We start from the raw sequence: 27,337 nt of genomic DNA on the forward strand, positions 1-27,337 counted from the left end.
GTTTACCTGTCTGGTTGTGTCATCAAACTTCTGTTGCTGTTCTGCAATGCCCAGAATACTTCCTTCTAGTTGATGTGCGTGTTCTTTGAGCCCATCCCAATACTTGACCATCTGTGAAAGCTTGGCTTTTATCCGAGTCATCTCTGCAGAGCTTATCAATTCAGCAAATGTTTGGCTCTGTGCCTCAAGCTCTTTTACTGCATTGGACTTATTTTGCAGATCCTTCAAAATTTCCTATATAAAATAATATTACGAAAAAATATGTTAAGGATAAGCTTTATATTAACAGGTGTTATGAGAATGAGAAACTTGCAATGGATTATTTCGGCCTTGGTTGTTTATAGCATCAGGGTGGTCTGAATTTAGCATCATACTACTGAAACAGTTTTCATTATTTTTTAAAGCAGTTAAATGTATGTGGATCTACACATAGTCCCGCGTGTGTGTGTGTGTGTGTGTGTGTGTGTGTGTGTGTGTGTGTGTGTGATTTGTGGCGGAGATATGATTTTATTCAAAGGGTTGAATCGCTATACACCAGTTGCATTCAACTGGCAGCATTTCCTGAGAGTCAAGAGAAACAAGGAAAAAGGGACCAGGGACCTGGAAATCAGTGACACGGGAACGGTGGAGGATCCCCATGAAATAAGTATTCATTCTTTTATTGTATATCCCACTCCTATTATACATAAATGACCCCCTGTATAACCCCTTTAAAATAGCATATAGTATGTGAAGTGATCCAGTGCCTCCCCCAGTGCAGTGTATTTTGCAATTATCAACAGGGAATATGCCCTGTTAAGAAACATGTTGGCTGAAAGCAACATTTTCTGTCTCTAATGAGAGAAATTGCTATTTTTATACATCTGTCACACTGTTTCATTTGCAGCCACTGGTTTTACAGTGCAGAAAATACTAATTTAGGCTATAGCCCCACAGTGAGGAAACAAAGCTTTTTTTGTTGCAGATTTTGCTGCGTTTTATTTGAGCCAAAGCCAAGCATGGCTACAATAGGATGGGAAAATATATAGGAAACTTCTTATACTTATACTCTATAAAAATGCGGCAAAATCAACAACAAAAAAAGCGGTGTTTCTGCAATGTGGAGCCGCAGCCTTACAAAGGGTTAACTGAGAAAAATAGTGCAACAATGAGGTATTTGCACATTTCCTATTTCCCTACTATAAATGATACAGCTTTAAAAATAAAAAAAAGCCAAATCACTATTTACAATACAAATACATTTTCTTTAGTATATATTGCTAGAAACTTTCACCTGGATGCGTGTGACCTGAAGTCCAGCTGAACTATCAGACTGTTCTAGATCGCTTAGTTCCTTTTCCCTTTCTGAAATCCATGTGGAATGTTCTTCAAAATCATGGTCAAACTTCTCCCAACTATCTTTAGCCATCTTCATTTTCAAGATACTTAACAAAAAAAGTTGAAATGTTGAAAAAAATGAAAAAAAACAAACAAAACAAAAACAGTGATGTCAAACTGTCCCTCTTGCCAAAGAGGAACACAACTATATCATAAGGGAAATGGCAATAAACAGTTGTTAATTTATTCACAATGTACAATGCAAAGGCTTATAAGAAAAGATGCTCCATAATTTTTATTTTTGGGAATTTTTTTTTTTTTTTTGAAGAGTATATATAGAGAAGGCTCGTCATCTCTCAGGTTGAAATATAAAATTTAACTTAATTCATGAAGATGATAAAAAATACAAAAAGTGCAAAGAGATGAAAAAAAATACAACAAAAAAAAGCTTAAAAACCACCAACGCGTTTCAGAACTACGTGTTCCTTAGTCATAGCATTATTTTTTTTATTACTAAAATAGACATGACTCAAGTGGATAAGTGTTCTACTTTAAAAGAATTGTCCAGGAATTGGAGAAACTATAGAAGAATCTGAGGCAGTTGTAACATACTCAATTGTCCCTCGTGTGTCAGCATTCGTCACCACTCTGTTGGGTCATGTGCCGTACTTCAGTCCCTGGAAGTACTTCAGTCCCTCCCCATGTGACTGCTGAGACCGCTCAGCAGAATTAGCAGTTACTGGAGAGGAACCAGTAAAGTCAAGCACAAAAAAAAGCTGGCATGAAAAAAAAAGTAAAAAAAACAAAACAACTGCAGTAGTGGACATGGTTTTTTTTGTTTGCTTTTTATTTTATCCCAGCCCAGGTCCTTTCATAGTTTCTCGACTTCCTGGACAATCCCTAGTCTTGTTGGCAAAGTGGTGTTTTTATGTAGTATCCGATTGGCTGGACACCGTGGATCTATAAAAGAGATGTTTCTTTCTCTTTAGGATCCACTTATGGTTAGATATAAAGGGCAAAAGCGATTGCCTGACTTTGCAATAACTGTATTTTCAGATATTACATTACTACAGTAAAAGTGAATATGGGAGACACCATTGACATATTGGGAAATACTGTTGGCAAAGTAACTTAAAGGGGTATTTCCACAATACCAATCATATAGAAAGTATGTTACAAACTATCACTGTCACCCATTGAAAGCAATGAGCAAAATGTATATGTTACCATAAAAAGTCCAATGAAACCCCCCTATCCCTACCATTGTTTGAACACTGTGGTTAATGGATATGACCTGTAGTCTATTTTCATTCAGGACGCACATGCCCAGTTTGTTTCTTACACTTTCTTATAGCTGCTTATTAGATCAGGGATACCTGCATGGAGGTGTAGTGTATGAATGATTTATGTTAGGCGTTATGGACTTAATGGCAGTGAGAAAGCGCACAAAGCCAGGTATACCTGGGGAATGTAGTTTTTACTAGTAAGCAGGCAGTCACATGATCAATAATAAGGACCGCCCAGTCTGGCCATTGCAAGCTGAAAATGTAATGGTGCTCTTGTGGTGCAGATCGTGAAAGAGAAGGCACGGTTGGAGGTGGGTGCAGTCACAGGGACAGTGCGGATGGTTTATCTGCAAGTTTGTTTAAAGTGGTTTCCCCATCTCACTGTTTCAGCAGTTTGCCTGTTGTCTCTTCTTCTCACTTCCTGTAGTTCTCCCCCCCCCCCCCCTCCTTCTTGCTGGACGGGACATTGAAGTATCACAATACTTATGCAGATTCTTGTACAGAATGGGCTTAATGTTATTTGTGTGTTTACATAGAGAGATAACAGACAGGGCTTTATCAGCAAACTGCAATTAACTGAACTGATTGTCCTGCCAGCAGAGCAGTTTTGACAACTGTCCTAACTCACAGGTCCATTGTTATGGTAACGCTGTGTAAACAATGGAAGGAATAAGTTTACATAACAAGCAAACAAAGCAGCATTTCTAAATCAATATACTTAGGAAAAGTCTTCAATTTACATAAGCTACCAGTATAGATAGGATCCTTGAGATGGGACAACCACTTTAAGCCTATATGGCCATCTTGTAAGTTAGGATTGGAGAACCATGCAAAGTTCCTTTTTTATTTCTTCATTGCTTATATATATAGTATAGATAGGATCCTTGAAATGGGAAAACCCTTTTAAGTTTAAACAAAAGGTTGATTGTTGGGAAAACCCATTTAAAGATAGAAGAATTCTCTTGTGTAAAGCTATGGTAACATTATGAGATAAAGGCACAAAAACATTTGAAGTAAGACAGACATACTTTCCAGCCAGGGTTTCTTTAACAAGCTTGACATTTTCTTGAATAGATCTTGTCTTCTCCTGTAGTTGGCGCTTGCCCTTAACTCCCAGTTTAATATTAGATGATTTCTCGACAAGTTTTTCTGCTTGGACAGAGAGATCTTCATATTGCTTACGCACCTCCTGTAAAAATAGCATACTGTCAAATGTTATGTATTTTTGGAACAATTAAAAATTAAATCTAGATTAAAAAATCCCTAAATCCATTCTGCACATATACCTATATACAAATGACATTAATGATTGATCTTTTACCTTTGCCTGCTGAAGTTCAGCTGACAAAGTTTCCAATGTCCCAAAGTTCAGAGGTCGTTCAAATGTAGGCCCTATATGCTTCAAGTTCTGGGCAATTGATTTTTTGCCAGTTTCTATTTGTTCCCAGTCGTGCATTGTATCCTTTAAAAATATATACACCTAGAGTTAGTTGACATAGATACAACAAAGATGCATATATACAAAAGGTTCAGAAGCCGGTACCTTTAAGCTTTCTTTCTGGTCAATCATTGCAGCAGCTACTTTGTCCAGTTCTGTTTCCATCTTTGTAAAGTCCTCTTGAATGTCCTTGGTCAATCCTTTCTGTAACTGTTTTGCCTGAGCAATCTGGACCTGTACATCCTGTTTCTTTGATTGTATTTTCTTTATCTTTTCCTGACAAAATATGAACATGTTGGGAGTTGTAAAATATAAAGTTAGGCTGAGTTCACATTTGCGCTGGGTGTCTGTCTGGTGTAGATCGCTGGACCAAAAAGTCCTGGAAGCCTCACTTTTTTGTCTGGCGAGTTCAGTTAAAAAGAAGGCTTAACAGACCACATTACAGACATTGGGTTTCCTTCGACTCCTTTTATGTCCAGAATTATTGCAGTCCATTTGTCCATTGGTGGACCAAAAAAATGGCGCAGATGTGAACTAAGAGTCAGCAAATCCACTCAATTGTGAAATAAATTACTACTACACTGAGATCATGAGCCCAGTGGTACCACAACTTTTTGAAAGCACTTTTGGGCAAGAATTTTGCTGGAGATCCCCTCTACTGTATACCATGCATTTGAAAATTAAATGTTGCTACCTGTATTCTCTAATTTTGCTGCATTTATTCTTGATAATTTTGCTGTATCTGCTTTTTAATCTATTCTTCCATCAGGAATTTTGGGACCCCATACCAGTAAAATTTGTGAGCCCCCATACACTGGGTAAATAACATTTTTCCTTGGATACATTTTACAGTGGAGGGCCATTTCCTACTGTGTGTGCCTGGTATTCACCCATATGAATGTGACGCTTTGGCTGTGCTACCACAGTCCTTGATTTCAATAGCGGTTCTGCTGCAGAGATGCAGTACTGAGGCCTGGAGCAGAACCGCTTCTAATTTCGCCTGTACATCTTCCGCCATCTAGAAGCAACCAGAGTCTGAGGATAGGTTATCAGTATGAAAATTAGTTGGGGTCCAGACAACCACTTTAAAAAAATCATGCTTCGTTTCCTTTATCAGTACGGGGGCGTTCACACTACTGTCAGTGTCCGACAGGTAGTGTCCGCTCCTAGTGTCCGTTCAAAATCTCGCACGGACATTAGGAGTGCACACTAGCTGTGTCCGTAACACTTGACATTCATTTAAATGGCGATTGGGTGCGTTGTTTTGCACTCTGTGCCTGTTCTTCACTGTCCGTTTGTAAAGATGTCCGACTTTTCAAGTGGACAGAAAAACCCCGACAAGTAGTTTTTTTCTGTCCGCTTGAAAAGTCGGACATCTTTACATGCGGACAGTGAAGGAAGGGCACAGAGTGCAAAACAACGCACCCGATCGCCATTTAAATGAATGACAAGTGTCACGGACACAGCTAGTGTGCACTCCTAATGTCCGTGCGAGATTTTGAACGGACACTAGGAGCGGACACTACCTGTCGGACACTGACAGTAGTGTGAACGCCCCCTTAGTTTTATATGTGTAAAAGACTTATTACTTGCATTGGTGTGGAACAGGAACAGAAATAAACAACTTGTTAATGTGAAGATTTAGATTGTGCATCTTGTATCACCTATACCTCATAATGAAAAAGCAGTTCCTGTGCCTCCTCGAAGCTCTCTGTATTTAGTATCTTCTCAGCTTCTGACTGCACTTCTTGAGAACTAGTCAGTATCTCACCAAGCACATTTTTTACTTCTGCCTTGTACTGTACACAATCTCCAACAGTATTCAAGATCTTGTCAATCTGTAACATAAGAAAAGAAACATTGCAAGTTTCAGAGTTTGCTGAATATTCATAGGAAAGATCAGATCTGTAATAGTGGATATTCTTTGCTATAAAACCAGTATACTCTTTTCATTAAACCTAGATATAGAAAGGTAATTCAATGCAGCCAGTGTCTGCATCTGTTCATATGGAGGATCGTCCATTCAAAAACAGGCACAAGCAAGTATGAAAGAAATGAAAGGAGCAGTCTGTGTAAAACTGATACATAGTAACACTCGTGTAGGGTGTAAAGTTAATGTTCACCTTTTAACATTATAGTGTGTTTAGGTCCCAAATGCTTCAATAGTAAGGGAATCTTTTGGAATTACGGTATCTGGATTTCTGCATTGATTACTAATAACAAGTGGTGTGATCTCTACCTAAGTCATAGCTATAGGCAAACACAATGAACTAAGATAATAACACACAAACAGCTGTACTTGTGAAGTCAGAATCCTGACCTTACCCCTATTGAGATTCTATGGCATGACCTGTGCATAGAGGGTATTACAGGAAATATTACATTAAGGGGAAAAGTGCTTTGCCCGAGAATGTAGAGCTGAGACAAGATAAGTCACCCCCCTAAAGCACTGTTCTCGTCATCTACATATCAATACAGCAGTTATTTTCATGAAAATGGATATTCAAAGGTGGATAACAGAGGTATATTTGGAAACTGTAGAATACCTTCTACAAGACACTGGGATTAGATTTACAGCCAACTTACTGCTGTCGGACTCCCTGTAGGAAAAATGCTGTGGCACTAGTTAGTCTTCTAAGTAAAAATGTCCAAACTACTTCCATTGTACGAGTTCATTCCATCGGTAATGGCGCTATGTAGTACTTACCTTATTGAGAGAGTCCAGCAGTTCTTTCAGATCAGTAGACACTCTATGTAGATTACTGCTTTGTTTTTTCACTTCTCTCTCAACTGAAACCACCATAAGTGCACTCAGCCTGTCCTTAAGATACCCAAGGTTATCTTCTTTTTTTGCTGCTTCACGTCTGATATCCTAAAACATAGCATTGCACAGATGTATGTGAGCTGTATTATATAATAGGCCTCCTGCAGCTCAATGAAGATCAAAGTACACAGGGTAAGTCAGCCAGGATAAAAGCTGTATTCATTTATCCATTTTAATTTACTATAATGGATAGGGCATTATTGCATTATTTGCAGCACTCTTTCTATTCTGTATTCTTGGCCAATAGCTATTGCCCCTTACTGCTTTGTGAGGAGATTGGAGGTTGTCAGGATGAAAGGGGCCCAGTTCAATTTTTGCCCACATACAGAATGAATATATCTTATGTTAAGCGTTCATGTTTACAGTGGTTTTTCTGTACTGCCGACCAAAGATCCAATACAATTAGAAGAATAGGAAAAAGTCAAAGAGAAAACGTATCACCTGTACTGAAGTTTTCATTTGTTCATATTTAGAAACTTTAGTTACTTCACTTTTAATTGATGTCAGCAGAGGACCCGTTTCCGCAACCCAATCTGATAATTCTGTTAACCTAGAATATCAGTGTAGAAAAGAAGATACTGTTAAAGTAGTTGTACCATTATGGTCAGAGGATAGGTGTCAGATTGCTAGGGGTCCGATTGATGGACCCCCCCCTGCAACCAGGAAAACATGGGAATAAAAGTCCATGATTAGGAGCCCGGAGGTTGGACCCCCAGCAATATGACACTTATTCCCGATCCTGTGAACAAAGAATAAGTCCCTAATGATATTACCACTTTAATCCAATATTTATTCATATTTACATATTTTTTTAATTGCCAGAAAAGAAACATGAAATTATTCAACATAAAAAAACACAATTAGGGGCCACACGGTGGCTCAGTGGTTAGCACTGTAGCCTTGCAGCGCTGGAGTCCTGGTGTTCAAATCCTGCCAAGAGCAAAAAACCATCTGCAAGGAGTTTGTATGTTCTCCCCGTGTTTGCATGGATTTCCATCCCATATTCCAAAAAAGACATACTGATAGGGAAAAATGTACATTGTGGGCTCTGTGTGGGGCTCACAATCTACATTAAAAAAAACCGCAATTAAAGAAACTACAAAAATGCCTCAGCAGTGGTTCCATTCATCTTATTTCTCCCCTGTTCCTATTTTGTTTCACGCATAAACTGAATATCTTTGTGTGTTTCAGCAGCAATGTCCACTATGTAGCTGGTAAGGTCGCGCTAGGCAAACAAAGAGAAGCAGTGCTGTTTATTGATCAGTGCTAACCACATGTAATAGCTGGGGGCCGCTAAATAAATGATAGATTAGATGCTAAAAATACCCAATAAGAAGGTATCTATAGCAGGGACAGCAGAGGTAGGCTATAAAGAATTCCTCGCTAAAATACTGGCTGTATTCTGCCTATGTTGCACATGCTACAGACTTCAGAAATACTTTGTATCACTGCACTTTTATTTTAGATGATGTATACATAAACTAAAAACAGAATACAATCCAAGTAGCCATGAATAATACACTGATACAACAATGATTGAGACGCTTCTGATCCTAAGCTCCTTCATTAGGATGGAGGTGAGGGCAAGTATGAAAAATAACAGTAAGTCTACCATTAGAGGCAATGAATTCAGTAATCTTGTGGGCTCAGCTCATGGGGCTCTGGAGTGAATTTCTTCTTATGTATGCACCATCTGAAGTAGAAGTGCAGTAATAAAAAGTATTTCTGAAGTCTGTGGGGCTGTCGTCATACCGTCATTACACCAAGCACAGTCCTCAACAGTACTTGACATCACTCAGGAATCCAAAGAGGCCTAATGAGCACAGGTAGACGTGCCAGACAGACCTGTTGTGTACATTGGTAGGCCCACTGTCTAGGTTTCATAAATGTGACCCACCATCACTACCCCTTATAAATACCTGACCCCCATAAATTATAAAGCCCCGTCAGTGGTTCCCCCATATGGTATAACGCCCCTTATTGGCCCATCACTCTATCAAATGCCTCTGCAGAAGCATCAGATATTAACAGGTTCCCCCCAGTGGCCCATCAGACATTATATTATAATGCCCCCCTCCACTTTGCCCCCACAGTATAATATCCCTATTTCTAGGTTTTCCCTACAGTATATTGAATGTAGATAATCAGTGTGTCTAGTACTACCACCACAGATTTTATGGTTGAATCAGTGTGATACTCTGATATGTGAATATACCCTTTGGCCCCATGTGGCATAAACATTGAGGTAAAAAACCAAAAAATTACATCCACACATTGCAGAAAAACACTCGCAGTTGAAATGCTGCGATCGCCAAAACCGTATTGTTTTTGGAAATCACAGCATGTTAATTAAACCTACGGAAACGCTGGCTGTTTCCATATAGGTATAATGGAAGCAGAAAGTCCGCAGAGGAAAAGTCTGTGGACTTTCTATGAAAAGCGTTGCGTTTCTGCTGTGGTTTTTCCGGCAGTGCTTTTTGGCTGTGGCTAGGTATGGGGGGGCCTTATCCTTAATGAGGAAAAATACACAAGGAGAAATTTGCATTATTACATATGTCACAGTACTGACAGAATTAGATTCAATAAGTACAGTCCTATGAAAAAGTTTGGGCACCCCTATTAATCTTAATCATTTTTAGTTCTAAATATTTTGGTGTTTGCAACAGCCATTTCAGTTTGATATATCTAATAACTGATGGACACAGTAATATTTCAGGATTGAAATGAGGTTTATTGTACTAACAGAAAATGTGCAATATGCATTAAACCAAAATTTGACCGGTGCAAAAGTATGGGCACCTCAACAGAAAAGTGACATTAATATTTAGTAGATCCTCATTTTGCAAAGATAACAGCCTCTAGTCGCTTCCTGTAGATTTTAATCAGTTCCTGGATCCTGGATAAAGGTATTTTGGACAAACAATTCAAGTTCAGTTAAGTTAGATGGTCGCTGAGCATGGACAGCCCGCTTCAAATCATCCCACAGATGTTCAATGATATTCAGGTCTGGGGACTGGGATGGCCATTCCAGAACATTGTAATTGTTCCTCTGCATGAATGCCTGAGTCCATTTGGAGCGGTGTTTTGGATCATTGTCTTGCTGAAATATCCATCCCCGGCGTAACTTCAACTTCGTCACTGATTCTTGAACATTATTCTCAAGAATCTGCTGATACTGAGTGGAATCCATGCGACCCTCAACTTTAACAAGATTCCTGATGCCGGCATTGGCCACACAGCCCCAAAGCATGATGGAACCTCCACCAAATTTTACAGTGGGTAGCATGTGTTTTTCTTGGAATGCTGTTTCTTTTTGGACGCCATGCATAACGCCTTTTTTTATAACCAAACAACTCAATTTTTGTTTCCAAAATGAAGCTGCCTTGTCCAAATGTGCTTTTTCATACCTCAGGCAACTCTATTTGTGGCGTACGTGCAGAAACGGCTTCTTTCTCATCACTCTCCCATACAGCTTCTATTTGTGCAAAGTGCGCTGTATAGTTGACCGATGCACAGTGACACCATCTGCAGCAAGATGATGCTGCAGCTCTTTGGAGGTGGTCTGTGGATTGTCCTTGACTGTTCTCACCATTCTTCTTCTCTGCCTTTCTGATATTTTTCTTGGCCTGCCACTTCTGGGCTTAACAAGAACTGTCCCTGTGGTCTTCCATTTCCTTACTATGTTCCTCACAGTGGAAACTGACAGGTTAAATCTCTGAGACAACTTTTTGTATCCTTCCCCTGAACAACTATGTTGAACAATCTTTGTTTTCAGATCATTTGAGAGTTGTTTTGAGTAGCCCATTATGCCACTCTTCAGAGGAGATTCAAATAGGAGAACAACTTGCAATTGGCCACCTTAAATACCTTTTCTTTTGATTGGATACATCTGGTTATGAAGGTCAAAGCTCACTGAGGTTACAAAACCAATTTTGTGCTTCAGTAAGTCAGTAAAAAGTAGTTAGGGGAATTCAAATCAATAAAATGATAAGGGTGCCCATACTTTCGCACCGGTCAAATTTTGGTTTAATGCATATTGCACATTTTCTGTTAGTACAATAAACCTCATTTCAATCCTGAAATATTACTGTGTCCATCAGTTATTAGATATATCAAACTGAAATGGCTGTTGCAAACACCAAAATATTTAGAACAAAAAATGATTAAGATTAATAGGGGTGCCCAAACTTTTTCATAGGACTGTATAATGCCACCTAATGAATTTCACCTAAAGGTATAATTTTCTCAACACATTATTCCATTTTCTTTTGTAAAAGTGAAAACATTTCAACAAAGAAAACTACCTGATCTTGAAAGCTTTCCACTTGTCAGGATGTTCCATGAGTGTTAGATGTGTACTGTCAATCTGAGCTTTTACATCTTTCAGCAGTTCTTTTGTGCTTTCTTGCACTCCTTTCACAGGGTCCCTTTCTTGTAGTTTTGAACATAGCTCTTCAATAAGGCGTAACCTCTTCTCACACAGTTGGTAGCAGCCTTTCTCGCCAAAGAAAACCTACAATACAACCGTGGAAAAACTCAATGGAAATTTGCAAAACAGACAACGTTTCCTAAATGACCTTGTTGTCAGCATAACATGCTATGGGTGTTGGTGCCATTTTTTTTCATGGCAAAAAATGTCAGAGTAGAAAGTGGCACAATAAGTGTCCCAAATTTATAGATATTGGGGCTTAACAAATTGGGGCCTTAGTCGCGTCTGTTGTCATTTTGTAGACTCAGAAACATGGCTCAAGTTCTGCATTTGCAAAGGTCTGACTTTAGGACATAAATGTTCTGTGTTTGGGGACATGCGGTGGCTCAGTGGTTAGCACTGCAGCCTTGCAGCACTGGTTCCTGGTGTTCAATTCCCACCAAAGGCAAAAAACCATCAGCAAGGAGTTTGTATGTTCCCCCATGTTTGCATGGACTTCCATCCCATATTCCAAAAAAGACATACTGATAGGGGAAAAAATGTACATTGTGAGCTCTATGTGGGGCTCATAATCTACTTTAAAAAAAAATGTTTTGTGTTCCTGGGTGTTCAATAACTTTTTCAAACAATTTTCAATGTATTGGATTCATGAAAAACAGACCACACATGCATAGCCAGCAGAATCTGGTATTAAAAAAATGGACTTCAAGAAACTGTTCAGACAGTGCACGTCTATGATTCATGGAGAAGTGATTAAGGTTTTATCACTATATACTGCAGCAAATTTACAGTAGATTGTTAATGCCTCTAAGAGGTTCTTGGTCTACGGCCAACAAGTAATTGGGACAATAGTGGTTGCATTAACATCATCATTCAACATCCAACCTATCAGAAAATCTATCTAACCCCCTAAAGATTTTTTTTCGGTTGTTACATGATATCAGTTCAATCACAGCATTTAATTTAACAAAATATAAATATATAAATATATACTAAAATCTCAGATATTTGCTTTCACTGTCTTCACTGGGCTATTTAGAAATACCACATACAGTGCTAGCTCTTTTGCTACTAAATCCATTGTTAGAAGGTAATATAATCTTCATCAGCAACTTCTGCAAGAATAATAGATATGTACTATTCACACATACCCGATGTTCTTTAATAATTTTTTCACTTCCATCCACCGGTAACGCTTTGATCTCTCTGGCAATCTCGGCGCGACATTCTTCAACCGCACTGAGAATCCGATTCTTCTCCAGGTGAATTTTTAATCTCAGTAAATGGTAAGGAGCTTCCCCCTGAAAGTCCTGACATACAAACAATATACCGTGTTTATAACTCTGCATAGTGAACTAAATCCTGGAAATTATGAATAAACTGACAATTAGGTGCTAATGATTATGAAACAGTCCATACACCCACTTAGACTTTCCAATCAGTGCTAGACAATGTAGAAAAACACTCTTTTGACAAGGGGAACGATAAGGGAAGGTTCACACAGAGTTTTTTGCTGGCAGGAAAAAATACCTTCCCCACTTAGCTCCCGGCAGCAAAAAAGTGCTGTGGTAATTGAGGCAGAAAGACCGCGGAGGAAACATGCGTTACCTTTCTGCCTCAACTATACCTATAGAGAAACCACCAGCATTTCATTAGATATAATTGACATGCTGCGATTTCCAAAACCAGAATGGTTTTGAAAATCACAGCATTTCCACTGCGGGTATTTTTCTGCAATATGTAGATGGGATTTGCTAGAATCCCATCCACTTTACAGGCCGGGGGCCTATGTGGCGTAAATGCTGTGGTATTTGCATTTCCTGCAAAGTGGATGGGATTCAAGTGAATCCCATCCCCACATTGCGGAAAAATACATGCAGTGATTTCCAAAAACATTGAGGTTTTTGAATTTGTAGTATGTCAAGCCGCTGCAGACTTTCTGTGGAAAGCGCTGCGAATAAACAGTCATGCATTGCCATCACGGTTTTTCGCGCAGCACTTTTTTGCTGCAGGATACCACATGGGTCCTTAGCCTAAACTAGAGATATACATATATCCCTTAGACATCTCCTATTAATCAACAAACCTTCCACTGTTTATGCAACTTCCGGACGGTCTCTTGTAATGGTTGCTGGTCTTGTTCTGGTAGGAAATCTGTCAGTTCATCACAAGCTTTTAGAAAAGTGTTTAGCACCTTCTGATCAAGTTGCCCGAAAAAATCCTAAGAGTAGTAACAATAAATTTAGGGTTTTAGAGCAAATGCACGTTTTACATTTAGAACATGTTTTTTAGGAAAATGCATTAGTAGAATGCAAGTGCCAACATCTCATGATATATCATCATCTTCTATATCATCACAGATTTATTAATTTATTATTACAACAACTATGTATTTATTAATAAAACAATCTCTATTGCGATCTGTCTTTGGCTACTTACAGTGTGCTTCTTCAGAAGGTCTTCAGGGTTCCCTTTCTCCTTAAAATAGGATTCTGCTATTTTTAGAACCTTCTCAAGTTCTGTTCTTGATTCTTCAAACTTCTTCATCATGCTATTATTGGCCTCTAATCTCTTCCTCCATTCTGGTATTTTCTTTGCCACACTCTTGATATAAACAAAAACAGAACATCCATAGTTCATGGTGTGGTCAATATACAATAGAGCAAAAGTGATTAGCTTTGTTCACAATAAGGAGTTTTTTGGCAGCGGATTTTGACGGAGAATCTGCCTCAAAAGCTGCTGCCAAAAATGGCTCCCATTGACTTCAATCGGAGCCGCTCACTTTTTTTCCGGTACCTAGTAGCGGAAGAAAGAAGCGACAGGAACTATCTTGCCATGGATAGTACTATCTGCGGCTCAAGACCCGCTCATCTTTAGGTCCATTCATTTGGGCCTAATCAGGAGCGGGAGCTGCGATGGAATCCCGATGCTTCCATCGGTATCCCGTTGTGGTTAGCCGCGTGGTATGTTCACAAGGCAGAAAAGGTTTCCACCACCTTTTCCTCTATGTGAGCATACCCTAAAAGCACATCTGTGTTACAGAACTGATTATGGATTATTGTAATTATAGTCTATGGGAAAACCCAGGTAACAATAACACATTTACCTGATGTGTCTGGCAACACCACTGACTGCTATAAGGTAGGGCATTCAACAGCGCCTACTGAGTTGCCTTCATAATTCTCCTTTAGGACACCACTAAGTGAGCCCTATATGCTACATAAACGGTCCATTTGCTGTAGTGTAACCCAATAGGTAATACGTGTATGGTAGTGCATATTTGGCCATGTCATCCTTTTGGTTAGTCAGCCAAGTAATGTTGGTCCAACACCTTCGATTTCAACCTGCCATCGTTCGTCTGATTTGAACTGTGGTTCTTTGGTTGTACGGCCATGTCTTCCAAACACATGAACAACCACGAACCTTCGAACAAATGTTTCACTAACACAAATACTTGGAAAATTAACAGATGAAAGTGGCTGAATGCTATTGAAATGCTGATAACAGGGACTGATGTATATTTTGTGGATATGTGCTAATAGCAAACATATGCCCACAATAAAAGAATTATAACAGATAGTTGTCAGAAGAATCCAACAACAAATTTTGGTTGTGACCAACTTTAGTTGATGGTTGCCTGTGTGGGACAAACTGTAGTAGGTTTATGAATGACCCACAGCAGACCAATCTAAATCTTCCACTTCAGAAGCTAAAGTCTAATGTGGGGGGCCACACGGTGGCTCAGTGGTTAGCACTGCAGCCTTGCAGTGCTGGAGTCCTGGTGTTCAAATCCCACCAAGGACAACATCTGCAAGGAGTTTGTATGTAGAGATGAGCGAGTACTGTTCGGCCGGCCGGCGTCAAAGCGGAAGTACCAGGTGCATCCCTTCATCTCTATGGAGCATGCTGTTTGGATCAGCTGATCCGAACAGTACTCACTCATCTCTATTTGTATGTTCTCCCCGTGTTTGCATGGATTTCCGTCCCATATTCCAAAGACAGGACAGGGAGACTGATAGGGAAAAATGTACATTGTGGGCTCACAATCTACATATAAATAAATAAATCAAGTGTAATGTGTATGGCCAATTTAAGATACACATTAGAGTTTTAGTTTTTTTAGGGCATATAAAAAAACAAAAAACTTTCATTGCTGTATATGGCAACCACATACAAAACCATAAAGCTTGTATTTCTAAAACTGTCCTCAAAAATGAAAGGTACAGTGTGATTGGATGACAGTGATAAATGTATTGTAGATATGTGTCAGGTTGGTTGGATGAAAGCTGTCAACACAATATATGATCTGGTGAGATTACGAACAAGTAGATGAGAAGACATAGAATCATTTATAATGTACACAGATCAGCCATAACATTAAACACGGTGAACATTGGTTATGTTGTGACAATGCCACCTGCTAAGGAGTGAGTTATATTAGATAACAAATAAACAGTCAGTTCTTGAAGTTATTGTGCTGGAAGATGAAACTTCAGCCACCTAGTCACAGGCAAAATTGTGATGGATAGAAAACTATGTACAGTGTTTTAAAAAGGACAGTTCTTATGGGGTGTTCCCAGTACACAGTGCTTACTGCAAATAAATAATGGAAAGTCATGAGTGCTTAAAAGGGTTGGCCACTTTCACACCAATATTGAGAGACAAATGTTATTGTTTGTACAATAAAAAGTTGTACAATTTTCCAATATACTTTCTTTATCAATTTCCTCACAGTTTTCTAGATTTCGGCTTGTTGTTATTCATTCTGTTACTTCTAGTGGATAAAAGTCTGACCATGGTCATGTGATTTACGGTCCATGGTCATGTGATTTACGGTCCATGGTCATGTGATTTCCAGTCCATGGTCATGTGATGAGTACACAGGTACACAGCTGATTACCAGGCAGATGTCTGATTACTGTGCTGTGACTATAACCAGCAGCACCTGTGTGCTCATCACATGACCATGGACCGGAAATCACATGACCATGGCCAGACTTTCATCCATTTAGAAGTAACAGAATGAATGAGAACAAGCCGAGATCTAGAAAACTGTGAGCAATTGATACAGAAAGTATATTGGAAAATGTATGTCTTTGGAATATGGGATGGAAATCCATGCAAACACGGGGAGAACATACAAACTCCTTGCAGATGGTTTTTTGCCCTTGGCGGGATTTGAACACCAGGACTCCAGCGCTGCAAGGCTGCAGTGCTAACCACTGAGCCACCGTGTGACCCCTTCAGCCACCGTGTGGCCCCTATCAATTTTTCATACTGATTTATCCACAGCTTAGTGCTAGATATCACCGGACACCTAGGTGTTTTAGGGTCCATGATATGGCAAGTTGGAGCTAGGGGAGACTACACAATTTTAGGCAGGTGACTTTAATGCTATGGTTGATCACTGTATAGATGATGGTGCAAGACAAAAAGAACAATATCACAGTAATGTGAAACACTGGAGGACACAAATTTGGAGTGAAATAGGCATAAACTCATTACCAAACATATGAGACACAGTGCAGAACAAGGCATAAAGGGAATGTTTCCATTTACAGGTAAGAACACAAAAAGCACAAAATCCAAAAACAATGTAACACACAGTATGGTTACAAGCAGGTAGAGATACCCCAAACTGAACTGGAGTCCCTTGCTTTACCATTACGATGGAGATTTCTTGGTAGACAGTATAATCTTGAGAATCCGGAAGAATTGTCAAAATGAACAATATCAGGTAGGTAATAAAAGTAAGACTCTCCACAAAAAATTATGCAAAATAAATCCAACGGTATTGATGTCCCCCTTCTTAAAAAATTATTGCCTGACTATTCCTGACTATTAAAGCGGCAATATTTCACAATCTAATAGTTAACAATTTACTAGAACTGCTGCAACTGTGTATATGAATAGCAACAACATTATTGAAAAATAGAGATAAAAGAGTTTAGGATGTTACTGAGGGCGGGTTCACACCTGTGCCCGGGGTCTCCGTTATGCAGGTTTCCGTTTACTGCCCAAAACTGGGCAGGAGACGGAAACCAGCAATCATTCTTCAAACCCATTCAAATGAATGGGTTTGAAAAGTGTCCGGCCGTTAAGCACCGGTGAGCGTTATGTGCTCTCCGCGACGAAACCGTTTTTTTTTAGTCGAACATGCAGGAATGTGCTCACTTTTACAGACTTCTCACTAAATTGCTTTAATTTTCATCTTTCGCTGGAGAGATGGCATTGGAAAAATGTGCAACGCATACGTTTTGCCTTAATGGCATCTGCTTCAAGGTCTATCGCTTTGTACATACAATATTGCTATATGGCTTCATTCAGTGATATACTAGGCCTAGCACAGACATGTTTTATTAATGATGGAAAGAGGTGATAAAGTTTGGAGCAAAATAATCAGTGTTTCATGTATACTATTTAAGCAAGCCTTTATTTGCTATACACTAGCAGTATATTTGGCTGCATTTAATCTCTATGACTTTTCTAGAGATCAGAATGACAGACATGAGTGAAGCTGTGCAGTATCTATCCATTGTCAGACTCCCCTCTATACTGCTACTGCTGTTGAATCTCGATTTTGTGCTAAAAGTTGAGTTAAGTGATAGCTTTCAACATCTTCCCAAATTCTACATATATTGTCTGATTTACATCCATATTTGCCGTTCTGAGAATAGATGATCTACCCAATGACCTATAGTCAACATATGTTTAGTATTTGGCAGATGCAAACTTAAAGAAAATAAAAATGGCTGAAGAACGTATTCATAGAAGCAAATGCAGATGTGTCCTTTGTAGAGATGAGCGAACACTAAAATGTTCGAGGTTCGAAATTCGATTCGAACAGCCGCTCACTGTTCGAGTGTTCGAATGGGTTTCGAACCCCATTATAGTCTATGGGGAACATAAACTCGTTAAGGGGGAAACCCAAATTCGTGTCTGGAGGGTCACCAAGTCCACTATGACACCCCAGGAAATGATACCAACACCCTGGAATGACACTGGGACAGCAGGGGAAGCATGTCTGGGGGCATAAAAGTCACTTTATTTCATGGAAATCCCTGTCAGTTTGCGATTTTCGCAAGCTAACTTTTCCCCATAGAAATGCATTGGCCAGTGCTGATTGGCCAGAGTACGGAACTCGACCAATCAGCGCTGGCTCTGCTGGAGGAGGCGGAGTCTAAGATAGCTCCACACCAGTCTCCATTCAGGTCCGACCTTAGACTCCGCCTCCTCCGGCAGAGCCAGCGCTGATTGGCCGAAGGCTGGCCAATGCATTCCTATGCGAATGCAGACTTAGCAGTGCTGAGTCAGTTTTGCTCAACTACACATCTGATGCACACTCGGCACTGCTACATCAGATGTAGCAATCTGATGTAGCAGAGCCGAGGGTGCACTAGAACCCCTGTGCAAACTCAGTTCACGCTAATAGAATGCATTGGCCAGCGCTGATTGGCCAATGCATTCTATTAGCCCGATGAAGTAGAGCTGAATGTGTGTGCTAAGCACACACATTCAGCACTGCTTCATCAAGCCAATACAATGCATTAGCCAGTGCTGATTGGCCAGAGTACGGAATTCGGCCAATCAGCGCTGGCCAATGCATTCTATTAGCCCGATGAAGTAGAGCTGAATGTGTGTGCTAAGCACACACATTCAGCACTGCTTCATCACGCCAATACAATGCATTAGCCAGTGCTGATTGGCCAGAGTACGGAATTCGGCCAATCAGCGCTGGCTCTGCTGGAGGAGGCGGAGTCTAAGATCGCTCCACACCAGTCTCCATTCAGGTCCGACCTTAGACTCCGCCTCCTCCGGCAGAGCCAGCGCTGATTGGCCGAAGGCTGGCCAATGCATTCCTATGCGAATGCAGACTTAGCAGTGCTGAGTCAGTTTTGCTCAACTACACATCTGATGCACACTCGGCACTGCTACATCAGATGTAGCAATCTGATGTAGCAGAGCCGAGGGTGCACTAGAACCCCTGTGCAAACTCAGTTCACGCTAATAGAATGCATTGGCCAGCGCTGATTGGCCAATGCATTCTATTAGCCCGATGAAGTAGAGCTGAATGTGTGTGCTAAGCACACACATTCAGCACTGCTTCATCAAGCCAATACAATGCATTAGCCAGTGCTGATTGGCCAGAGTACGGAATTCGGCCAATCAGCGCTGGCCAATGCATTCTATTAGCCCGATGAAGTAGAGCTGAATGTGTGTGCTAAGCACACACATTCAGCACTGCTTCATCAAGCCAATACAATGCATTAGCCAGTGCTGATTGGCCAGAGTACGGAATTCGGCCAATCAGCGCTGGCTCTGCTGGAGGAGGCGGAGTCTAAGATCGCTCCACACCAGTCTCCATTCAGGTCCGACCTTAGACTCCGCCTCCTCCGGCAGAGCCAGCGCTGATTGGCCGAAGGCTGGCCAATGCATTCCTATGCGAATGCAGACTTAGCAGTGCTGAGTCAGTTTTGCTCAACTACACATCTGATGCACACTCGGCACTGCTACATCAGATGTAGCAATCTGATGTAGCAGAGCCGAGGGTGCACTAGAACCCCTGTGCAAACTCAGTTCACGCTAATAGAATGCATTGGCCAGCGCTGATTGGCCAATGCATTCTATTAGCCCGATGAAGTAGAGCTGAATGTGTGTGCTAAGCACACACATTCAGCACTGCTTCATCAAGCCAATACAATGCATTAGCCAGTGCTGATTGGCCAGAGTACGGAATTCGGCCAATCAGCGCTGGCTCTGCTGGAGGAGGCGGAGTCTAAGATCGCTCCACACCAGTCTCCATTCAGGTCCGACCTTAGACTCCGCCTCCTCCAGCAGAGCCAGCGCTGATTGGCCGAATTCCGTACTCTGGCCAATCAGCACTGGCTAATGCATTGTATTGGCGTGATGAAGCAGTGCTGAATGTGTGTGCTTAGCACACACATTCAGCTCTACTTCATCGGGCTAATAGAATGCATTGGCCAATCAGCGCTGGCCAATGCATTCTATTAGCGTGAACTGAGTTTGCACAGGGGTTCTAGTGCACCCTCGGCTCTGCTACATCAGATTGCTACATCTGATGTAGCAGTGCCGAGTGTGCATCAGATGTGTAGTTGAGCAAAACTGACTCAGCACTGCTAAGTCTCTGCATTCGCATAGGAATGCATTGGCCAGCCTTCGGCCAATCAGCGCTGGCTCTGCCGGAGGAGGCGGAGTCTAAGGTCGGACCTGAATGGAGACTGGTGTGGAGCGATCTTAGACTCCGCCTCCTCCAGCAGAGCCAGCGCTGATTGGTCGAGTTCCGTACTCTGGCCAATCAGCGCTGGCCAATGCATTCTATTAGCCCGATGAAGTAGAGCTGAATGTGTGTGCTTAGCACACACATTCAGCTCTACTTCATCAGGCTAATAGAATACATTGGCCAATCAGCGCTGGCCAATGCATTCTATTAGCTTGATGAAGCAGAGTGTGCACAAGGGTTCAAGCGCACCCTCGGCTCTGATGTAGCAGAGCTGAGGGTGCACAAGGGTTCAAGTGCACCCTCGGCTCTCCTACATCAGAGCCGAGGGTGCGCTTGAACCCTTGTGCAGCCTCGGCTCTGCTACATCAGAGCCGAGGGTGCGCTTGAACCCTTGTGCACACTCTGCTTCATCAAGCTAATAGAATGCATTGGCCAGCACTGATTGGCCAGAGTACGGAATTCGGCCAATCAGCGCTGGCCAATGCATCCCTATGGGAAAAAGTTTATCTCACAAAAATCACAATTACACACCCGATAGAGCCCCAAAAAGTTATTTTTAATAACATTCCCCCCTAAATAAAGGTTATCCCTAGCTATCCCTGCCTGTACAGCTATCCCTGTCTCATAGTCACAAAGTTCACATTCTCATATGACCCGGATTTGAAATCCACTATTCGTCTAAAATGGAGGTCACCTGATTTCGGCAGCCAATGACTTTTTCCAATTTTTTTCAATGCCCCCAGTGTCGTAGTTCCTGTCCCACCTCCCCTGCGCTGTTATTGGTGCAAAAAAGGCGCCAGGGAAGGTGGGAGGGGAATCGAATTTTGGCGCACTTTACCACGTGGTGTTCGATTCGATTCGAACATGGCGAACACCCTGATATCCGATCGAACATGTGTTCGATAGAACACTGTTCGCTCATCTCTAGTCCTTTGCTCTTGGATCAATATATCTTGACATCACCAAATTTCAAAATTAAAAAAAATGTTAATTTTTTAGGCTTCATTCACACCACGTTTTTTACATCTTATCCGGATGGCTTTAATGGATAGCAAAAAATTAATGCAAATGGATGACTATTTACATGGAAAAAAAGGAAATGTTTATGTCTTTTCTTTGGATGGACACAAAACATAGTATAACTTACTTTTGTTTCAGTTAAAAAAAAAAAAGCGACAGAAATGAATCTATTTTTTTCAACATCGATCTCTATGTAAATGAATGGCCATCCGTTTGCTTCCATTATTGGCATCCCTTAAATGGATTTGCTTATTGAATGTAAAAAACATGAGCTGAATGTAGCCTTAGCCTCATGTGTATTCTTTATGCTATATGTGTGAGCGCAATAATTTATAGAATTTGTAATGTGAGAAATTGGAGACTTTGGCAAATATTGTGGACAGGTAAAATATAGCATAGCTCACCCCCTCATGGATGAAAAGAACAATGAAAAGACATGGGCCAGTGCAAGATGGAACTTGCAAGTTCAAAGGCAAATACTTCCTCCTGACCACTGAAGACCACAATATAAAGGGCAACGTAAAAAAAATATTAAGAAATAAGGTATTTTGTCCAAAATCTTTTCCTACAGAAGTCCTAAGGAACTGACTAAAAATGTATTTACTTAGGGTAGTATACTGATCCTGTTACTGGAAGCTAATGCCCTGCTCACATCTTTTTTGTATTCCGTCTGGGGATAGTCCGCATGGAGACCCCCCGAACGGAATACAAATGCAATTGCAAGCGCTGTGCTGTAAAAGCTCATGGACCCCATAGACTATAATGGGGTCCGTGTGCTTGCCGCTCATTGCCCGCATATGGCCCCCATTATAGTCTATGGGGTCCGTGTGCTTTTACAGCACAGTGCTTGCAATTGCGTTTGTATTCTGTACTGGGGTTCTCCATGTGGACTCTCCCCAGACGGAATACAAAAGCAGATGTGAGCAGGGCATTAGAACTATCACTAGTTTGAACATGTAATTTCTTAATAGTCTCAATATTTTCTAAGGCTGTTGTAGATTTTGCTGTAGTTTTTTGAGCCAATGCATGGCTACGAAAGGAATAGGAAACTCTTAGGCAGAGTTCACACAGGGTTTTTTGGGCTGGATTTTAACGCTGAATCCACCTCTAGAACTCTATTGGGAGGCTTTTTTTGGAGGCTGATTTTGAGGCGGATTCGGCGTCAAAATCAGCGCCAAAAAACCTCTGTGCGCACTGACCCTTATACTTCTCCCTACTGTTCAATACACTCCTGGCTTTGGCTCAAACAAACTGCAGCAAATTTGCAACAAAAAAAAAAGCATTTCTACAATGTGGGGCCTTAGTCTAAAGATTACATCTCCTAGTTTTTTTTGTGTCCTGATTTTTTTTTTCCCTCTAGGTGAAGAAATCAGATAAAGGAAAAAAAAAACTTTCTACTTACTACTATTGAAATTAATGGGAAACTATGGCAGGAGTTTTTTAAGGCAGATTTTGAAGCTTCAAAGTATGCCAGGAAGAAAAAAAAAAAAAAATCGGTGAATTTAGGGAGCGTTCACACTACCGTCATTATCCGACAGGTAGTGTCCGCTGCTAGTGTCCGTTCAAAATCTTGCACGGACATTAGCAGCGGACACTAGCTGTGTCTGTGACACTTTTCATGTGGGTTTTTTCTGTCTGCTTGAAAAATCGGACATCTTTACAAACGGACAGTGAAGGATAGGCATGGAGTGCAAAAGAACGCGCCCAATCGCCAATTAAATTAATGAAAAGTGTCATGGACACAGCTAGTGTCCGCTGCTAATGTCCGTGCGAGATTTTGAACGGACACTAGCAGTGGACACTACCTGTCCGACAATGATGGTAGTGTGAACGCCCCCTAACCCATTTGATTCACTTTATCTGTAAGCCACCTGCATAGCTAAAACATATAGATAATAAAAACTACATTTTTCTTGGCTAGATTTACATTGTAGCCAAAAAACAGTTGTTTGATAAAATAAGTGTTAATTGAGAAAAAAATCTAAATAAATGAATAGAATTAAATCAAGACTGAAATAAAACATTGCGCGGTGTAAAGTATACAAACACGATTTCAAATGTTAGGACTATAGAAGAGTTTTCCAAACCTGCAGAAAGACGATTGACTGGAGGCACACAAGGTTTTTAAAAACAACTTTTTAATACAAAGCACAGTTTGTTTTAGTGGTAGATTCCCATGAATGTGTTATGAAGATTCCCTTATTGCTTTGTGTTCTGCATTGTGTCTCACAATTCTTTATAACAGGTGAAATGAAATATAGGAAATGGTTGTGAGTTGAAAAGAACTCTAGAAAATCAGCAATCAAGGAAAATAAATGTACAAAATGAGAGCGTTGAGAATGTCAGAGCTGTAGCCATGTGCTGCAAATCACCTGAAACGTGGACTGAGCATCGCTTATTTTCTTCTGGAGACTAGATCGGTCAAAATGGTGTAAAGATTTACTGATTGTCAACGCTTTGTGGATAGCTTGGCCGCTCTTCTCAATTGCAACCAATGACTTTTTACAGCTCTCTTGGTACATCAATAGTTCCTACAATATGAAAACAAAAGGTAAAGTTGTTCTCTTGTTAAACCGTGAACCTTCCAACATTTTAGCATCTGTCTGACATGTGCTTCCAACCTCCTTACTAAATACAGTACACTTGGGCAAGCTGAAGAGCATTATTTTTAAAATAAACATAAATTTATCAAATGTGGAATACAAGTCATAGAAAGTAAAGGGTTATTCCAATCTTAGCAAAAAACTGGCTGCTATTCCTGACCACCAGAAAACAAAAGAACGGCGCAGCTCTGTACTTTTTCCGTAACTCCCATAAAGAAAAGTGAGAGCTATAGAAACAGCGTAGCACAGCTGAGCAGCGCTTTTTCTGTGACTCCAGACTTACTGAAACAGTGTAGATAAATGTGTTCCTATAGATCGCACTCACCTCTATGTGAGTTATGGAAATAGCATACAGCAGTATACCTCACTTGTTTCTATAAATCCCTCCCTGGCTCAGCCATGATTTGCCAAGATGGGAATAACTTTGTCAATGAAGTTGTAATCCCAATAACAAAGAACAGGATGGAGCTACAGTAATTTACCGTATTTTCCGGACTATAAGGAGCACATAAAAACCTACGATTTCCTCAGAAATCGTAAGTGCGGCTTATAGTCCGGTGCGCCTTATATATGGATGGAAGCGGCGGCAAAGTCTGCGTGCCGCTTTCATACATACATAAAAGGCACCGTAAGGGTGCATTCACACTACGGAACGCCGGCGTGTATCACAGCCGTACACACCGGCGTTACAGCAGGGCTGCCGGACACTTCCCATTCATTTCTATGGGAGCCGGCATGCGAGCGCTCCCCATAGAAATGAATGGACAGACACTTCCCATTCATTTCTATGGGAGCCGGCATGCGAGCGCTCCCCATAGAAATGAATGGACAGACAGTTCCCATTCATTTCTATGGGAGCCGGCATGCGAGCGCTCCCCATAGAAATGAATGGAAAAAAGCAGTCCATTCATTTCTATGGGGAGCGCTCGCATGCCGGCTCCCATAGAAATGAATGGGAAGTGTCCGGCAGCCCTGCTGTCACGCTGGCCTGAAACAGAACGTGAAACTTACCGAGCATTGCAGGGCGGGCAGGCAGGCATTCAGTCCTCCTCTTCCTCCGATGTCCTGACCACTTCCTCCGGCGCTCGCGAACTAATGGCCTGGGCGCATGCGCAATATCATAATGCTTCTACTACTGCGCATGCGCCCAGGCCATTATCAGCGAGCGGAGGAGGAGGAGGACGGAACATCGGAGGAAGAGGAGGCCTGAATGCCCGCCCACCCTGCACCGCTCGGTAAGTTTCACATTCTGTTTCAGGCTTTTATTTTAAAAGGGGGGGGGGGGTAGTTTAATCTAACTTTTACGGTTGGGCTCTATCAGCATGATTTTGCTGATAGAGCCCCTCCTCGCCTGCCGAGCGCTTCCAATAGAAGCGGCTGGCACGCGGGGGGTTAAGCGGCCGCTGGCAAAGTCTGCCTGCCGCCGCTTTCAATAACATATAATGCGCACCGGACTGCGGCTTATAGTCCGGTGCGCCTTATATATGAACCGAGACGGACTATAAGGCGCTCATGGGCAATGCGGCTTATAGTCCAGTGCGCCTTATAGTCCGTAAAATACGGTAATGAAAAGGAAAAGGAAAATATATCAAGTACAAATCTATAATACATCTTAGTGACCATTTATAAACTGGTTTGTACCTGACCCTTAGTACATACCCGCTGTTTTTGTTTAAAGACAGAAGTGGGCTGTAAATCTAAGTCCGACATTGAGATAATTTCACTCAGTTTCTCCAGATACTCATAAAAGTTGGTCATCTGAATATCAAATTCACCAAGTGGTGTAAGAAGTTGCTGTGATTCATAGAGCAGTGGAGGATACCTCTCTCTTATCTAAGAACATGGAAAGATATACACAAATCAGACATACATAGCTTGGCATACAAGATAGTTAAAGGGGTATTTCCATATTAGCAATCTGACCTGCCAGAAATGTTTGCTAGATGCAAATCCCATCCCTGGGACATATTCCTATCTCCACAATATGTATAACAGGTCTTACTTATTTACTTCTTTGGAAGTAATGAAAACAACCAGGTACATTCTGGACATCTCAGAGATTTATGGTATATCTTGTTGAACTACAGGTTCAAGATATCTGCTTACTGACATTGAATGGAAATATATTTCTGTTTACATCCAGAGGCTATAAAATCATCGGGATCTGAGCCACAGTATATAGAGTCCAGAAATGAAGACTGTGCTGCTGCTAGGCTTGATTCGGGATGACTGTCTATACTTATTCCACCTCTGATTATAAAAAAGGATAATTCCATTCACGGTGAAGTACTAAAGTTAATAAAATATATATTAGAATCTTGGTGTAGAGTGAAAAGCCACTATAACTGAAACTGTTCCTACATGGAGAAAATTTAGAACATTCTCTTAAAGGGATTCTACCATTAAAACAGTTTTTTTTCTAGTTGAATTCTCTCACAGCATTGGGCGTGGGCCCCAGCACTCAAACAGCACTGGGGGCCTCCCCAACGCTGCGAGAGAACTCTCCAGCGCCGCCTCCATCTTCTTCAGGAACGTCCTCTTCATTCGTCTTCTTCTGGCGCAGGCGGTCAAACTTGTAGGCCTCAGGCAGAGCCGACTGCGCATGCCCACAGGCCACAAGAAAAACAGTCGCTTACACAGTAAGTAAAAAAAGTGTTTTAATGGCAGAATCCTTTTAAGAAAAGAAAGTTAATGCCCAATTTTTGACCTTTATTTCGTGGCAATATCAACTACTAACTTTATTGAGTTGGTCCTTTATCCTGGACACAGCTGCCAACATCTCACTGGATTCACTGGCAGGAGATTCCTTGGTGAGAAGCTGCGCCATCCTTGTCACTGACTTATACTGAGCTTCGATGATTGGCATTTTCTGTTTGATATCCTGTGGAAGACAATTCTTAGCACAACCTGTACATTTTTGTCAAAATACTATCATCAACAACAACTGGATTACGGGAAATGAAATGGCCAGATCATGTTTTACATGTACAGTAAATGTATGCTTTTACAGTAATTCTCAAACTTCCTACAAAAAGGCTGAACAAAAAAAAGGTATTTTTATAGAAGAACCTCTATAAATCCTTAATTGCTATTGGAAAAAAAAATAGCAGAGCTTCTTTTATGCTATCTTTCAAGGAACTGCTACCAAGTTGTCAAAGTACAGAGGAGCTCTTAGGCCG

General features: G+C 41.0%; 1 protein-coding gene across 7 annotated transcripts in view; it reads right to left on the bottom strand.

Moving 5' to 3' along the window:
• Positions 1–27,337, bottom strand: part of SYNE1 (spectrin repeat containing nuclear envelope protein 1) — a 274,048-nt gene that overhangs the window by 165,135 nt on the left and 81,576 nt on the right. For 3 of the 7 annotated variants that reach the window (XM_075267637.1, XM_075267631.1, XM_075267634.1), the window contains exons 1-15: positions 26,896–27,202; positions 25,818–25,991; positions 23,928–24,086; positions 13,734–13,898; positions 13,381–13,515; positions 12,446–12,604; positions 11,170–11,378; positions 7,307–7,415; positions 6,749–6,913; positions 5,712–5,879; positions 4,147–4,317; positions 3,925–4,065; positions 3,632–3,792; positions 1,274–1,424; positions 7–234 (exon numbers count right to left, since the gene is read on the bottom strand). In XM_075267637.1, coding sequence (XP_075123738.1) covers positions 7–234; positions 1,274–1,424; positions 3,632–3,792; positions 3,925–4,065; positions 4,147–4,317; positions 5,712–5,879; positions 6,749–6,913; positions 7,307–7,415; positions 11,170–11,378; positions 12,446–12,604; positions 13,381–13,515; positions 13,734–13,898; positions 23,928–24,086; positions 25,818–25,991; positions 26,896–27,024 — 2,424 coding nt within the window. In that variant the 5' untranslated portion in view covers positions 27,025–27,202. Of the gene's footprint in view, positions 1–6; positions 235–1,273; positions 1,425–3,631; positions 3,793–3,924; positions 4,066–4,146; positions 4,318–5,711; positions 5,880–6,748; positions 6,914–7,306; positions 7,416–11,169; positions 11,379–12,445; positions 12,605–13,380; positions 13,516–13,733; positions 13,899–23,927; positions 24,087–25,817; positions 25,992–26,895; positions 27,203–27,337 lie in introns of those variants that run through there. The other 4 variants (XM_075267635.1, XM_075267636.1, XM_075267633.1 and 1 more) reach the window with 2 other exon arrangements.

This window comes from Leptodactylus fuscus, chromosome 3, assembly GCF_031893055.1.
Source record: "Leptodactylus fuscus isolate aLepFus1 chromosome 3, aLepFus1.hap2, whole genome shotgun sequence".
NCBI classification, from domain to species: domain Eukaryota; kingdom Metazoa; phylum Chordata; class Amphibia; order Anura; family Leptodactylidae; genus Leptodactylus; species Leptodactylus fuscus.